Below are 16,024 nucleotides of genomic sequence, written 5' to 3'. Positions count from 1 at the left end.
GCTTTTTATTCGTTTCTTTGAGTGAAGTTGACACAAATAAAACGAAATATACTTATTTGATATATAAATCGTTTCGTCCTAATTTACATTTAAATACTTCATTTGCTCCGATTTTTTGTTCTCATTTAATTAGATATGACATAATGATGACATGTTGGGAATTCGACCCAGACGACAGACCAACGTTTCAGTATGTAAATCTGAGGATCACTGGATTAGTAGAACAGGAAAAATAGAAGCAAGAAATTTGGTTTGATATTATGTTGACAGTTATAAGTACTTCATTTTATTCATAGACCAGTATTTATTTCAAACTCTTTTCATTTATAAGACCAAATGAGAGAGAGAGAATATGCCCACCCATCCAGCAATACACATGACAAATGAATGGTTGGTGTTTTAAAAATGGGATACATCTGTTTGATAAACACATTTGGAACTAAATCAGAATCGTATTATATTACAAATTGTTCAGAAAAGTACATTCGGATATAGATCTTTATATATATAATTTAATATGAAAAATTTCTTGTTTTTTGTTGAATACAAAATTGGTGATAGACATGAGTTATACAACTATCTTCCAAATAAACATGTCTAGTCATTTATTATTTACTCTCAAGTTACATTAATTATGTTATTTTATTTTTATTACATTAAATTTCACTTGATTAATTTTGTATTATTTTTGTTTTGTTTTTTTTATATATAATTTACTAATGTTTTTAAACCTTTTTGAATGTGTGCTCATCATTGCTCATATGTTTAACTGCTTATATTTATAACTATTTTATATATACTAAATTTGCATGTGTGTATTTTGATTACAAATGAAAATATAAATTTTTGCTGTTTCATAAATAATATGTAACTTGCTATTCGGTGTGAGCCAAGGCTCCAATGTTGACGCACGTAACTTGACTTATAATGGTTAAGTTTTATAAATTGTGATGTGGATGGAGAGTTGTCTCATTGGCAGTCATACCACATCTTCCTATATTTATGTATTATATAAAATTGAGAATGGAAATGGGGAATGTGCCAAAGAGACAACAACCCGACCATAGAAAAAAACAACAGCAGAAGGTCACCAACAGGTCTTCAATGTAGCGAAAAATTCCCGCACCCGGAGGCGTCCTTCAGCTGGCCCCTAAACAAATATATACTAGTTCAGTGATAATGAACGCCATACTAATTTCCAAATTGTACACAAGCAATTAAAATTAAAATAATACAAGACTAACAAAGGCCAGAGGCTCCTGACTTGGGACAGGCGCAAAAATGCGGCGGGGTTAAACATGTTTTTGAGATCTCAACCCTCCCCCTATACCTCTAGCCAATGTAGAAAAGTAAACGCATAACAATACGCACATTAAAATTCAGTTCAAGAGAAGTCCGAGTCTGATGTCAGAAGATGTAACCAAAGAAAATAAACAAAATGACAATAATACATAAATAACAACAGACTATTAGCAGTTAACTGACATGCCAGCTCCAAACTTCAATTAAACTGACTGAAAGATTATGATTTCATCATATGAACATCAGGCACAATTCTTCCCGTTAGAGGTTTAGTATCATACCATCATAACATATATGAGAAGAACATAAGAACATATATACTTTATATGAACATATGGTGTGGTTTTTTTCTTTTCATTTATTGGTTGCTGTCAAGTTACCTTTACTATTGTATGTGCTTTTTACTACATTATATATCACTTTATTAAAGCTTTACTATGATATTTGTTAAAAATGATGATTTTCTAATTAACTATTATTTGTAAACCTATTTGAAGGTGTGCTAAAATTATAGTTTTAACTGATTAACTTTTTTTTTTATATATGCTCAATTTTTCTTTGATTTATTTGCATGCCTGTTTTTTAATTATAGATTTGTAAATAAAGTTATACATTTTTATTTTTTTTGTTCATTTATTCGGATACGTTTACTGTGCATGTCACGTGTTTCTTCTTTTACTATCATCATGTACGATTTTCTTCAAACGCATTGACAAGTATTTAAACAAAGTTAACAGACAAAAAAGAAATATGAACAATTCAATATTCAAAATAAAGGGGACATTGGAAAAGACTACGTTTTGACTAATATATGTTTGAATTACAATAGCTTTTATACAAACTATGATGAAAAACCCGTTCAATGTGTATCATATTTATTAACAAAAAGTATATTTCAAATCAGACATAATGTTTGTATGATTTACGACAATAAGACAGATATACAGCGACACAAAATACCAGAAAACATGAAGATATCGATATACAAAACTCATTGATTGCAGATGATATACTCTGTTAAATTTTACCACAATCTGTAAACGCCCGAGCGGCAAACACCTTAACATATATTGTGCTCACATTAGTTTAATGTTTAAATCCGTATGATGAACCTTAAATGTGTTAGGTGGTGTTTTTTTTCATAGGTATGTCTCGAATCAGTTTTTATCTGATATTTCCTTTTATTAATGCTCTAAAGAAGCTTATTTCAACTCGAAATTAAATGACAATTATCTGAAATAATAACAATGCATTCACAAACACAAATATGAGTCTGATTATGTAAAGTACTAATGATATTTGACATAAAAAAAATCAAGCAAAATATTTTTATATCTATCAGAAAAAGTTTAAAATACTGTTGTGTATCAATCTCGTATCAATGTTGAATGCCTTATACAATCATATGAGAAACATCTTTTATCAATGATTTAACATGTTTAACATCATGACGTGTTCTGTTTGTAAAGGCACTACGTATAAATACTTATATAATCCGTATTTATATAAGTTGTTACTACACATAGTTATATATAGACATATTTCATTATAAATACATACATGTAGCGATTGTGTGTTTCTGAAATTAGGACAGCATCCTATAAATATACTAAAGAGACGAGTATATGATACTTCCTGTACAATTAAAAGTACTCCTTGATGCAGTAGTTGTAATAATTACACAATATTATATTATACGGCTTCAATCGGTTCAAATTTTAGAAGAGATCACGAAGGTGGTTTTCATCGATGTGAATCAATCATGTTGGATGGATGCTTGAGCTGAATGGTGTCTAATGCGAAATCATCAGGGTATGGATTGGACAGAGACGTGTTTTATATAATAAGTAAGGAGCAAGATTTATACGCAGATTATTAAGGTCACGCTGTATAACTTTTAATTTGATTTTACAATGTTGCAACAGATTGTCTTGCAAATTGAAGATATTCATTAGTATCACTGTTTAATAAACTGACATCTGTTAAAGAACTTTAGAAGCCGTCATGTTACATGTTCCGTGAGAAGCCATTTCAAGCAAATGAAATAAGAGGTACAGTAAAGAACAGAAATAGGCTCTACTTCTTAACGTCTTTTGTTTATCACAAATACACTTTAAGATGTTAAAGTTGTACATATAGGGACAAGCAAATAAAGTTTTTTTTTAACATCTTGAAATTTTGTAATTGTATAGATTATATGCAAATTCTAAACTGACAATTATGAATGAGGGTAATACCAAAAATAAATTATATTGAAGAAAATGAATGCATGTTTATATATTTTGAAAATAAGTAGATGACAAAATTACTATAAAATTCAAAAACATTTTCCAGCAAGTTGGGACCTTTTCTACGACAGGAGGAAATAAAGCAATATGTTGGACTGTACAAGGGCCTTTCTTCCTCACTACACGAGGGTTTGGTTATATAAGTATCAAAGAAAAACAAAGAATATAGGGCATCGCGATTCTGACCGGATGTGGTTTTTATAACTTCCTTTAAGATAAACATGGAGTAGATCTTCAAAATTGATATTACTGTCGGATTTTCAGGTCGATCGCAAGGAACAAATTTAAGTTGACCTCATTATGATTTTATGCAATTTGTGTTTCGTCATTGTATTTATTTGCAGGATGTCTTGCTTTTTTTTTATTGTCCACCCGGTCTTTATTCCGTATGCTTCTTAGTTTAACTGAGGTCATTTATATTTAAGTTTTGTTTTGTTTTATTTGTTGATTTATTTCACTTGACTGGAAGGGGTTTAACCGGTTCGATAATATGAAACCAGTCCATCTATAGATAGGTGTTTTCGGATAAATTAATCCATGATGTGTCAAGTCATTGTAAATTCCTTTGGTGACACTTATAGGTGATTAGAAATCAACAATAGTTATAACGGCAATTATCCTTATCACACACATATACTGTCCTTATGCAAATTAAAACGTGTAAGCTCTATCCGATCAGTTGAAATAGCATTGGTAATACGCGTTTAGCGTTATAATGTTTTTCGTAGTTTTCCTTTTAGATCTTTCAAACGTTTCTGGTATTCAATCGTAATTATTAATTGTTAAATTCACGATTATCTTTGATCAGTGATTCTATGTTTGATATACGGTAAAGCTCACCCGGAAAACACTTAGGGATATTTTACTTATTTTGAGGAATGGTTTAATCGGCACTCATCTCCCAAAGATAACAAATCTTCCTTATATTTTTTTTTCTCAATTCATAATTTTCTCATGGTTTTTTTAAGAATTCAATGCTTCTTTTTATAAATTTATTGAGTGTAAAAGCGTTGACAAGGTTCATTCTAAAAATGTGCGCAACCCTATGAAATTACAATAAGAAGCATTCAATACATATAATTACATTTTTAACTAGGATCATGAAAACACGATATCTATCAAGTTTTTCTTAAATTTATCTGTGCCCTTTTTTGTGGGAACTCGTGTCATTATGAATGTTATATTTTATTGTGTAATCAATGATAATTTGGGAAGGACGCGAAAATGCTGTTTTCAATAAAAAAAAAAACGTTTCATAATAAAACATACATGCAATGTAGTTATAAGTCCATAGTAATTCTAAACTTAACGATTTATCAATAGTTTTATAATATACATGATCATAATGCCTGACAAGAATAAAAGAGGTGATGGCATATAGCAAGTATATCGGAACAGACTTGTTTACAAAAAGAAACCCAGAAACCTCCTTATGCATGTATACGGATTTTTTGTGTTATTAAAATTTGCTGTTACAAAATGATAGAAATTATTATAAATTAAGGAATGTATCTCCCTTATGCAAAGCTCTGATTCCTTTCACGGATTTGGCTATACTTTTTGGACCTTTTGGATTATAGCTCTTCATCTTTTATATAAGCTTTGGATTTCAAATATTTTGGCCACGAGCATCACTGAAGAGACATGTATTGTCGAAATGCGCATCTGGTGCAAGAAAATTAGTACCGTTAATTTTATTATAAGAATAAAGAGCTATGGTATGAATGCTAATGATACAACTATCCACCAAAAATCAATTGAAGTGGATGTAAGCGGTTATAGGCAACCGTGTGAACTTCAATAATTAGATGGATGACAGAATTTTGTAAATAAAACAAACCATACTCTGTGGTCGGCTATAAAAAGTAAAATTTTCTTAACCTCTTCCTTGTATTTAAAAATCGCAACAAAAAAAATCATTATATTGACAATTATATGTGAACAAAACATTTAATAGGTCCCGACATGATAAACATGGATACTTCAATTGTGAAAGCCTACGGCTAAAATAATAACAAAACAAACTTTTTGAAAGACGGTCTCATGGTAGTATAACCTTGATTATTATTTTTCGGTGAAAACACAAAAAAAATCCTTATTTTTTATGTGTATTCTATAAGCAAAAACACACTATTTTAGTTTACCGGCATATTATTACATTACTTAAGTGTTTCATTTCAACAAGAAAAAAACGTGGACAGGTTTTCTCTGCTGTTTAATATTTTTTTATTGTCTCTTTCGCATCTTTAAAATGGCGGATAATGCATTCTTCATCTAAAAACAGGAATGTGAGTTGAAAGGTACTGGGAAAGAAAGAAAAGGAGAAAAGGGAAAAGACGATCGAATGTAATAAGAGAAAGGAGAGGATGTATGAGAGAAATGATGACCAACCTTCTAATTTGCCAATATTAGTCAAACATGAGTCGTACGCACCTGCCAAGTATATGGGTTCGAACTGACAACCTCAGTATTGATAGGCTAGATATACATAAGGTAAATTACTTAGATAAACTCGTCGTTGCGCCCTGCTTGCAGAAATACAAGTGGATATGTCAAGAGAAACGGACAAAGCACTGACAAAAATCGAGAAAAAAACGAAAACACGATACAATACGTAAAGGGTATGCTGGATAAGTATTCATCGAGACAAGTTTATCGAGACAAGTCTCCTTGTAGAGGTTTCTTTGCGTGAATAGAGCTTATACCTCTACGTACATGTATAATCTAAATGAAAATGTAGATAAGTTTGTAAAGGCATGCAACTCAGATATACTTGAATACACCTGCGATATCGTGTCTCCGTGACTGAATTAGGGTATTACAATTTCGACCTGGGTTTTAAGCATCCATATTATCATCTGCTAAAATCATACTGAATATAATTAAGGTACACAGTTTTATCTGCTTTCCAAATCTTTATGTTTGAATCCGTCCTGGTTTACTTACTACAACCGGAAACTTGTCATATTGGTTTCGGCGAATTTGACCCGGATTTTTTTAATTATTGGTAATATTATCTATGTGGATGACAAACGGCCTGGAATTGTCTAATTTCATAAACACAATTATTGTATATTAGTTATATATAAAGTTGAATTTTTTCATTCGTCGTTTATACGTTATGAAGGCTCACAAATTTGGTCTAGTTATTTTAGTGTTATAGAAAAAGTACAATAATTCTATTTTATTTGTTCTAAAAAATCTAATTTTACCACGATTGGTTAGAAGATGAAGAGGTTCCTGAAATGGAAGTACTACGAGTGAGCAGATGACCTTCTAAGCCATAAAGTAAGTTTTTTATTCAAATTTTTTCTATAATCATGTTTTCATTCTTTTTGCATTCCATTTCTCAAAAGATATTTATGTATGGTTGAGTTTGTTTTTTTTACTTTAGTCCTGTTTACCATATTGATATGTAAATCACAAGATACTTTGGACACGAAAGTTGTTCAACTTATCTAAAAAAAAAAGTATTTAAAATTATCGAAAATAACAAAATTTGCAGTATTCTAAGATAACAAAAAAACATAATCTAAACAACAAATTCGGATACATGCAGTAGATTAAGGTATACTTTTGTACCCCTTTCTTTATAACCATTGTCGCTATCATGATCATAAAATTTATGGTAGAAGAGAGACATAAGTTGAAAATATCATTGCTTCCAAAAAGACCAACAATCAATTTCAAGATGTAAGTCAGGTTAAGTGGCTGCTGGCTCAACTGTTAAAAATGTTTAAATATTTATTGAGAGTAGATCATCTTTATAGCTGAAAATAAAGTTGAAGGATTGTATTATCTAATGAGTCTTTTGTAGACGAAACGCGCGTCTGGTGTAAATATTAAATTGTATTCCTGGTATCTATGATGAGCTTATTTGCAACCGCTGGGTCGATGCCACTGCTGGTGGAGATTTATTTCCCCGAGGGTATCACTAGCCCAATAGTCAGCACTTCTGAGTTGACTTGAGTTATCATTGATATGTTCATAATTATAAATTAACTGTTAACAAAACTTTGAGTTTTTGAAAAACTAAGGTTTTTCTACCTCAGGAAAAGATTACCTTAGCTGTATTTGGCAGAACTTTAAGAACTTTTCGGTCCTCAATGCTCTTCAACTTCGAACTTTATTTGGCCTTTTATAACATGTTTGATTCGAGCGCCACTGATGGGTCTTTTGTAGACGAAACGCGCATCTGGCGTAAATATTAAATTGTATTCCTGGTATCTATGATGAGTTTATTTTCTCCAATAAATGAATATTTAATTTAATTTTTGTATTTTGTATACTTTTTCAGAAATCTTGTATTAAGAGTATTTTCCCCATGAAGGGACCAATATCATGGCAAAAGATTGCTTACCATTACAGGCGATAAGTTTGAAATTGGATCTAACCTTTCTTTTAAGATTGGTAAGATGCATTGTGATATTCAAACGTAAGTATATTTTATTTTTCTGTATAATGAATTTATATTATCCGACAAAATGAGACAGTTTGATTTGTTTCACGCCTCTTTCAACTCGCGCGGAAAAAGATGACCGTTTGATGATTTGAATATTTTTAACATCTTAAAAAAGTTAAGATCCTTTTAGTCATATTGTTCCTAGCTCTGCAATAATACATCCCTTGCTGTCAAATATTTTGATTTAAACATACAGTGGATGTTTTTATTTATTTCTGAAAAGCGACTATATCGCACACTTTTTATAACTTGTTATTTTCATTTTACACTTTTTAGATTTTCAAAAGTCATTAGTTAAAAGTAATAATGTATGGTACTGTGTCTCATCTATTTTCTCTGAGGCTCTTAACTTGTTTCCTTTGATGTTTTATCCTTAACAAAATTGTATGCCAACATAACTAGTTTTTGATATGATGTCCTTAATAATAGAGAGCCAATAAAAAAAGTATTTTAAAAAATATTTTGACACTGTAGGACCTATACAAGTAATGTTTTAATAACACGTACTAACGGTGCAAGGTTTAGAAACCAATTGCGTCAAAAACAGAGTAGTGAATGCTCATGATTACGTGTTTATGATAAACGGAGTAATGTCAAGCTATTACGTTTGTTTTGTTTGAAAAATATTAACAAAGCGAAGAACTTTTTTTTTTATCAAAAACTAGTGTATTCTTTAATTTGAGCTGTATGTGTCAATATACATGCATCTATATTAAACATGATGTATTTGTTAACTGACAATCAAAATCATAAAATCTTTCATTGAAACTACATGTCATTATAACGAGCATTCTATATTTTAGGGAAAATGACACAGAAATAGTGTGCTTCACACAATCTTGTGAAACAGGTGTACAAGCGTTTGAAGGAGAAAATTTTGAAATGTCTCAGTGTAGGTTCAGCTGGGATATTGTAGTAGCGATTGATGGTGCGTCTTATCAACCCTTAGAAAACAAAACATACTGTTACATGCCAAACCCGGAAATTATTCACAAACCATCACGAAATAGTTCTATGATAAGGTATATGTATTAATATAAATATAGTATTCGAAATGAGAACTGACACTGACACTGAAAGAGCTGAGGGGATAATTTTGATCGTCAGAACCTGAAATAAAATGTAGTTGCAAAGAAAACTTGACAAAAATTGGGGATGGGAATGTACAATTCATCTCTTTTGAAGAAAACACAGCAAACAATAGGTGTAAAGCCTTTGATGTTAGAGACAAAACGAAACCTCCTTTATAAAAAAAACAACTTTTATAAGGTTTGGGCAGTGATAATCATGTGTCAGGAAAATTTAAGTTATGCGACTGAGGATAAAGATAGAAACAGTCAAAAATTAAACTAAAAAGTTCTTAAGTGTCAAAAATTCATTTGTTGATTCAGATATGAAAACAAATCAAGTGAAAGCGGTACATGCAGCTTGTGGCGAAACTACTCTAATAACTTTTTATTTAAATTTCTAATTAATGATAAAATAAAAACAGTTTGTCACGGTTCTTAAAATGTACCTTAATTTGTCCAACAATATATTTTTTTCAGCGGAGGTTTAAACATTGACTTTTTTGGAAACTGGTTTAATTCTGTTACCAACCACGGTATACTATTTAGTGTAGGTGACGCTTATATATGTTCGGTAGGTTTATACATTATTCAATTTGTGTTTTCTCTAATTACAAAAAAAATAAATGCAATGAAAGCTAGGTATTCAGCCTGTTCAGTTATAATTTTGTTTTTTCACAAATATCTTTATATAATTCATATATTCATTTCCCAAGTTAAACAATATTTTCCATTAGTCTTCGTACATGTTTTGGAAAATAAATTTTACCTGCTTATCTCATTGGGTCTGCATAATCTATTCTTAGAATAATGTATTGCAACTGAAAAAGACTTAAAAATATAGTGATCTTTGACTTTAAGTACTCTTAGATAGGATTCATGATGTTTTTGTCTTTTTTATATTATTAATGTATGCTTCAAGCTGATTTAATGAGTCTAGGCAGTTTACCACGCCATAGTATCTAGTCTCAGGAGTTTTAAATGCAGTTGTTAGCGGTGAATACTGTCTTGTCATATTGTCTTTGAAGTGGTCGCTATGCGGCAAAGAGGAAATACCTATATTTGAGAATTTGTTTATTACAGTTGACGGTCAACTTCCGGATTTTCTGTTTTAGATACTAGTCACTCTATCAGTACTTATGACTACAGACAATACAAATAGATACTTATGATAATAAAATAATCAGTAATGTATATTGACAATGTCAAACAATGTTTCATTGAAATGATTTTTGTTGGCGGAAACAAATTTGATTCCTCTTTTACATAAGAATTTAAATGACATAATGTGTCGTATTTCTATGCTTTATGCTTGTACACGGTATAGACTGTGTTAATTGATGAAGACTGCAGGTTGACAAACATTTGTTTAAGTCGTTGTCCGGGTGTAGGTGTGTCACAAACAATATATCAATATTACGTGTATCTCAAAGAAACCATCTGGTTATTTTTTTTTATTCAACTTGGACTTTATCGCATTTAAAAAGATAACTGACATAACATTGTTCACTCCTCTGCACGGATTGTAACTGAATTTTATAATATATATATTCTTTAAATATTCATTCCAGTCTTGTAGAATGAAGAATTCCGGACAACTGTTAATGTGTTCTACTCCTGATTTGACATCCTTATTGAACAAATCTGTAGAAGTTATCGAGGGCCGAATGACTGTATTACTAGACAACAATCCAGTCAAATCATTCTCACTCATGATTTATCCTGACCCAGAATTAGATTACCTAGATATAGACACTCAACTGAAAGATATTGAAATGAAGGACACACTTTTAGAACTAAAGGTAAATGAAAATTAATCAAATATATCAGGCTTAGTGGGAGGTTTGGCTAGCCATAAAACCAGTAAAATCCACCTTTTCCTAAAAGTACAATTCTTATCAAAATTATATATTTAAAATCACTCCTGTTGACTGTTCGGTTTCTATAGTATATAAAAAAAAACTATACAAAATAGAACATTCAAACTTATAAGTAGAAGATAAACTGATGACGCCTTTAAACTTTAAACACAACATAGAAATCTAACGACTGAGCAAAACGAACCCGATCAAAACTGGGTATGATCTAAGGTGCTCCGGAATTGTAATCAGATCCTGCTCCATATTTGACACCCGTCTAGTTGCTCATGTTAGTAAAAATATTTTCTTTACTAGAAATTTCTTGTTTGAAAGTCACATATAATATCAGGTTGATACTTAGTCAGATACATGATAACATTAATTCTAGAATCAGGTCCTTAATGTTGGGCAGATTATAAGACCCTGATTCCATACAGAAACTTCAAAAGAAGAACGAAATCATTCCTTCGTAAATTTTACGGACGCCATCATGGCGTTTCACAGATGATATTGTAATAGTTTCTTAGGTCGTAACTACAATCCCGTTCCCTGTTAACGAATGTGACCTATCGATTTAGACTTATAATTACCAGATTTGTACTAGCATAAGCAACACAACGGAGTACCTGATATTAACCCCAGTTTTTGGTATGGTTCGTGTTGCTTAGTTTTTATTTTTCTAAGTTGTGTTTTGTGTACTATTGTTTGTCTGTTTTCTTTTTTCTTTCTTAGTCATGGCGTTGTCAGTTTATTTTCGATTTATGAGTTTGAATGTCCCGCTGGTATCTTTCGCTTCCTTTTATAGCATTACATATTGTTTTTCAGGGGCGATATCTGAATTCTGCAGCAAGAAAGGAAGATTATATAATAAAAATAAATGGATCCCGTTGTCCTGTTATGGATCTTCATCAAAGATATATGAAATGTAACCTTTCTGACACAGTCCATATCAAAGATGTGCCACTACTTGTTGAGGTAAATATTATATCACACATAATTTTAAGAACTCTGCTAGCCTCGTGATTATAATAGATGAAGCATGTCCTCTTAAAAAAAGGTTCATGAATTGGCGATAGAAATGTTCTGTATTAAGTTCTTTCCTGAAATATTGATCAGGGTTACTTGTAAAAAATAGAAAAGGATGTCCGCTGGAAAAGAAATTCATAAACCAAATTAAAATATTTCCCTGAAAATATTTTTTATTGTGTCAATTTTATGAGTTACATGTGATGTCTTTACAACTTAAGATACTCGGATAATTTCGAACAATTATGCCGTTTCTATTAACTTTCTCAAATTCCAGTCGCAATGTGAACTGTGGTACTCATTCTTGGAGCTTATGAATATAGCTTTTCCGAAAATTTAATATTCTAAAAAAATAATAATAATAAAAATAAAGATGACGTGATCTCCCAAATGAAATTAACATACACAATAGACCAATGAAAATGGGTGTAAGAAACTATTTGAAAATTTGAAAATTTCAACAATGAGTAAAAAGTGAGCTATATGAGTCCAACTATATAAAAATGTAAAAAAAAAAAAAAAAAAAAAAAAACGGTTAAAATAATCATTTACAAACACATACATTTGTAACAGGTGTCAACATAGTCTAGAGCGTTCATTCTTTCTCAAGGTTTCAAAATTGTAGGTTTCATAAAAACTAAACATATTGAACGTCCTTAGTAAAACATCTATCTTGGACACTTTTCTGCTTAGCTTTTTTATAAATATTTAACAGAATCAACGCAAAACTTGCTTATGTTTTGTTCACATGACAGGCAACTGTTATGCTATAGAATGAACTTAAAAGTCTGCGTTTTACCAGTAGTACACTGTTCATTAAGCGCAGTATCAGTATTACAGATAATTTTTATCTTTTTGGAGAAGTGAGAATGTTTCTGTTAATTGATAGAATAAACTAGGTGTAAAATGGTTAGATATATGTAAATAGATTAGGTATATCTAATCGTTATGAAATCGTTCAAAAGTTTCTAGCCAAAAACTTTAAAAAATAAAATAAGTTAAAGTGAATTTAACATTGCAATGCATTTCATTTAAAAATTAAAGAACCTAAAGATTAAAAAAACGCAAAGGAAACCAATGTTTTCTTCTTATAAGAATACAAGAGGATGTGGTGTTCTATATCAGCGTAAATTTAAAATACTTAACATTTGTCTTGTTAACATTTCAACACTATCGTTATATTTTGTAAGTTAACGTTTATTTTTTTTACTGAAAAGGTATCTGTAGGTCTGAACTGGAAGACGAATTTGGGGTATATGCAGTTTTCTCATATAGAAATTCGTCAGAACCAAATACATGTCCAACTTGCTGCGATTTGTTTGGGGACGTTTGGTATTTTGATTTTATGTCTTATACTTGTCATGCGCAAAAAGCACCTAGGAGTGTTTCGAAAAAAAGCTACAGACGAGTTTTCTGTTGTGTATTTCAATAGCCCAGAAACAAGAGGTCTCATGGATCCGCCAAGTGATACAGGTAATTGAAAATTCAAAAAGTCCGGTAAATATGTAATTAATTCAAAACATATTACCTGCATTATTTTGAATGTACGGTAGCTGTGTTATTTACGCAGTCAAAAGTAAAATCACAAAAATACTGAACTCCGAGGAAAATTCAATCGGAAAGTTCCTAATCACATGGCAAAATCAAATGACAAAACACATCAAACGAATGGACAACAACTGTCATATTCCTGACTTGGTACATGCATTTTCAAATATAGAAAATGGTGGATTGAACCTGGTTTTATAGCGATAAACCTCTCACTTTTACAACAGTCTCATTTCGTTGACAGTATATGTATTAGTCATTTGTCACTGACAGTAGACTCATAGGACAAAAGTTCGTTCTCACTCTAGAAAAGTCCAATCATTTTAACTAAAATCGATATTTTTTTTTTAAAGTATTACCAAGTAACTGTTTGAGCGATTTTTATAAAATAGATACCATAAGATGTAGATTTGTCTAAAGTTGTATTGTTTGTTTGGTCATAATTTACGTGAGGTTCGTTTTCATTATCTGATGGGTTCAACACAAATGCATTTTTTAAAGATTTTTATTTGGTTAGAATACATAGCAAACTTTTCACAACATTTCGTTTTGTGTTCACTGCGTCAGAAAATAAGAATGAGCATGAATAATATAATGTATAAATAAAATAAAAAAATGAAACACTACATTGTGGAGAAATTTCAAAATTAACTAGATTGGAAATAAAAGCGATAAATACATTTGTCATTTGTCCGTTATGATTTTTCCTTGGAGCTCAATATTTTTTGTTATTTTGACGTTTGTTTTTTTTTTTACATTTCAAACATTAAAATTTACTATTTATCACTCTCCCGTTTTGTATTTTTGTGATATTTCATTATTCTGGAAATTCAAACAGATTACGTATCGAAGAAATATATACTCGCGTTCAGCATGTGAAGTTTCAATATCAATATCTGTATATTTGGTAGACCTGTTTAAATTGCTAGCGGGCTACGTAAGACATACTAAAGGTTTACAATTTAATGCCCTTGAAAGAGATAGAAAATTTGGATCTGCTGTTTAATATGCAGCCGCGCGTTTTATTGTCGTAAACACACATTTTTGTCAATTAATTCTGATTTGATTTATGCATAAGGTAATGCATCTGCTGAGCAAAGAACACCTATGTCAAACAGAAAGGACATGTCGGTGAAGAGCTGATTGTTAAAGGGGCTACAGGGAATTCTCAACCAAAATTTGACGCTATTGGAATTGTTGACATGCTGAAGGAGCAGAATATCTTTATCGAACGCGATTTGGTTAGACTTGGAAAAGATATTGGCCAAGGTGAGCATGTTATTTCAAAAATTTCACTCTCCTAGAATAATCTAGACAATGAAAATAAGTTTGAACAAACAAAATCATAATCGACAGGGCGAGTGAAGAAAAACTATGATGTACAAATACAACGTTGCAAGATGATTTGTTATAATATTCTGTATGATATGATGCAATGAATTTACAAAAATAACAAATGGATCTTTATCTTTTTAAATTCATTTCCAGATATATAAATGGCGTTCTTACACTGAATATTCGTTACCCTAGTGTGATATTACCTTGTGAACTAATATATATTGATTATGCATGTACTTTCATTGAAAATATATTGCAATAAGGTTATAAGGAAAACTAACTGATGTAGATTATTCACATGTTTTATGGTCAAAGGTGTTCATTTATACACTGTCACATAAAAGTTAGGTTTTCTGTTAAAGTTGAAAATTCCTTTTGACCACTCTTGTCCATCGCTGGTTATTAATGATTTAATAATGTTTAGATTACTCAGTAATCAATATAACGGTCATGCATACCTATTTTTAGTAGGACATTGGTGCTTGTGCTGTTTATGCGCATTGTTCGATCCGGATAACCATCTATTCCGAAATATGTCCATGGTCATGATTTACGCTAATATTATGAGTGGCATATGTTTATTCTCCTTTCTCAGTAAAGAAATAAAATATATTATGGAACTGCATTTTTAAATCATAAAATAGTTATATTTAATTTTTATCTTATCAATTATGAAAGTAAAGGCACATTTTTTTCACAGGAAATTTTGGATGTGTTTACCAGGGTTATCTGCGATCAATGGACGAGAAGGATGAACAACTTGTTGCCGTCAAAACTGTTCTTAGTAAGTAACAGAGGGGAAAAGCTAAATGTCTTGCCTGTTTATTTCGATTTATGACTGTATGTAGTGATAATTTGATATACTTTTTTTTCCATTTGTATAAAGGGAACTGGTATATTCTCTTAGGTTACTTTTTAACTTAAACACAAAACAGGAACGATAATGAATTTGAAAACAACAGTCATGTCATCGACCATTTATAAGATCTATGTAAAGATAGCCAATTATTTTGATACAAAGAAAATAGCTTCTCAAAAGCACAGATGATCTTCTCAAGTGTTAGTTTGTAGACATTGCTTTGGTTGTGAGTATTCAAGATCAAGGTTATTTCAGTTGAGCGTTATGGCCATGAA

General features: G+C 30.8%; 2 protein-coding genes across 3 annotated transcripts in view; both read left to right on the top strand.

Moving 5' to 3' along the window:
- The window catches only part of LOC143072883 (hepatocyte growth factor receptor-like), a 39,437-nt gene extending 37,516 nt beyond the window's left edge, over window positions 1-1,921 (top strand). For both annotated transcript variants that reach the window (XM_076248020.1, XM_076248022.1), the window contains one exon: window positions 134-1,921. In XM_076248020.1, coding sequence (XP_076104135.1) covers window positions 134-236 — 103 coding nt within the window. In that variant the 3' untranslated portion in view covers window positions 237-1,921. The remainder of the gene's footprint in view (window positions 1-133) is intronic.
- Window positions 1,922-8,861: 6,940 nt separating this feature from the next.
- On the top strand, window positions 8,862-15,810 carry LOC143070747 (uncharacterized). The gene is made up of 7 exons (XM_076244915.1): window positions 8,862-9,074; window positions 9,600-9,693; window positions 10,691-10,921; window positions 11,804-11,953; window positions 13,222-13,477; window positions 14,631-14,821; window positions 15,591-15,810. The coding sequence occupies exons 1-6, from the start codon at window positions 8,935-8,937 to the stop codon at window positions 14,693-14,695; spliced, it is 936 nt and encodes a 311-aa protein (XP_076101030.1). The 5' UTR covers window positions 8,862-8,934; the 3' UTR covers window positions 14,696-14,821; window positions 15,591-15,810.
- Window positions 15,811-16,024: the final 214 nt, after the last annotated feature.

The sequence above is a fragment of the Mytilus galloprovincialis genome, chromosome 4 (genome assembly GCF_965363235.1).
Source record: "Mytilus galloprovincialis chromosome 4, xbMytGall1.hap1.1, whole genome shotgun sequence".
Taxonomy (NCBI): domain Eukaryota; kingdom Metazoa; phylum Mollusca; class Bivalvia; order Mytilida; family Mytilidae; genus Mytilus; species Mytilus galloprovincialis.
This window is presented reverse-complemented; position numbering and strand designations above follow the sequence as displayed.

What these genes read in the sequence shown, in the direction of transcription:
- LOC143070747 (XM_076244915.1), top strand. Translation starts at nt 8,935, where the DNA reads ATGTCTCAGTGTAGGTTCAGCTGGGATATTGTAGTAGCGATTGATGGT. An exon ending in GTGACGCTTATATATGTTCG is followed by an intron (nt 9,694 to 10,690) that starts GTAGGTTTATAC and finishes TATTCATTCCAG; the next exon opens with TCTTGTAGAATGAAGAATTC. An exon ending in ACACACTTTTAGAACTAAAG is followed by an intron (nt 10,922 to 11,803) that starts GTAAATGAAAAT and finishes ATTGTTTTTCAG; the next exon opens with GGGCGATATCTGAATTCTGC.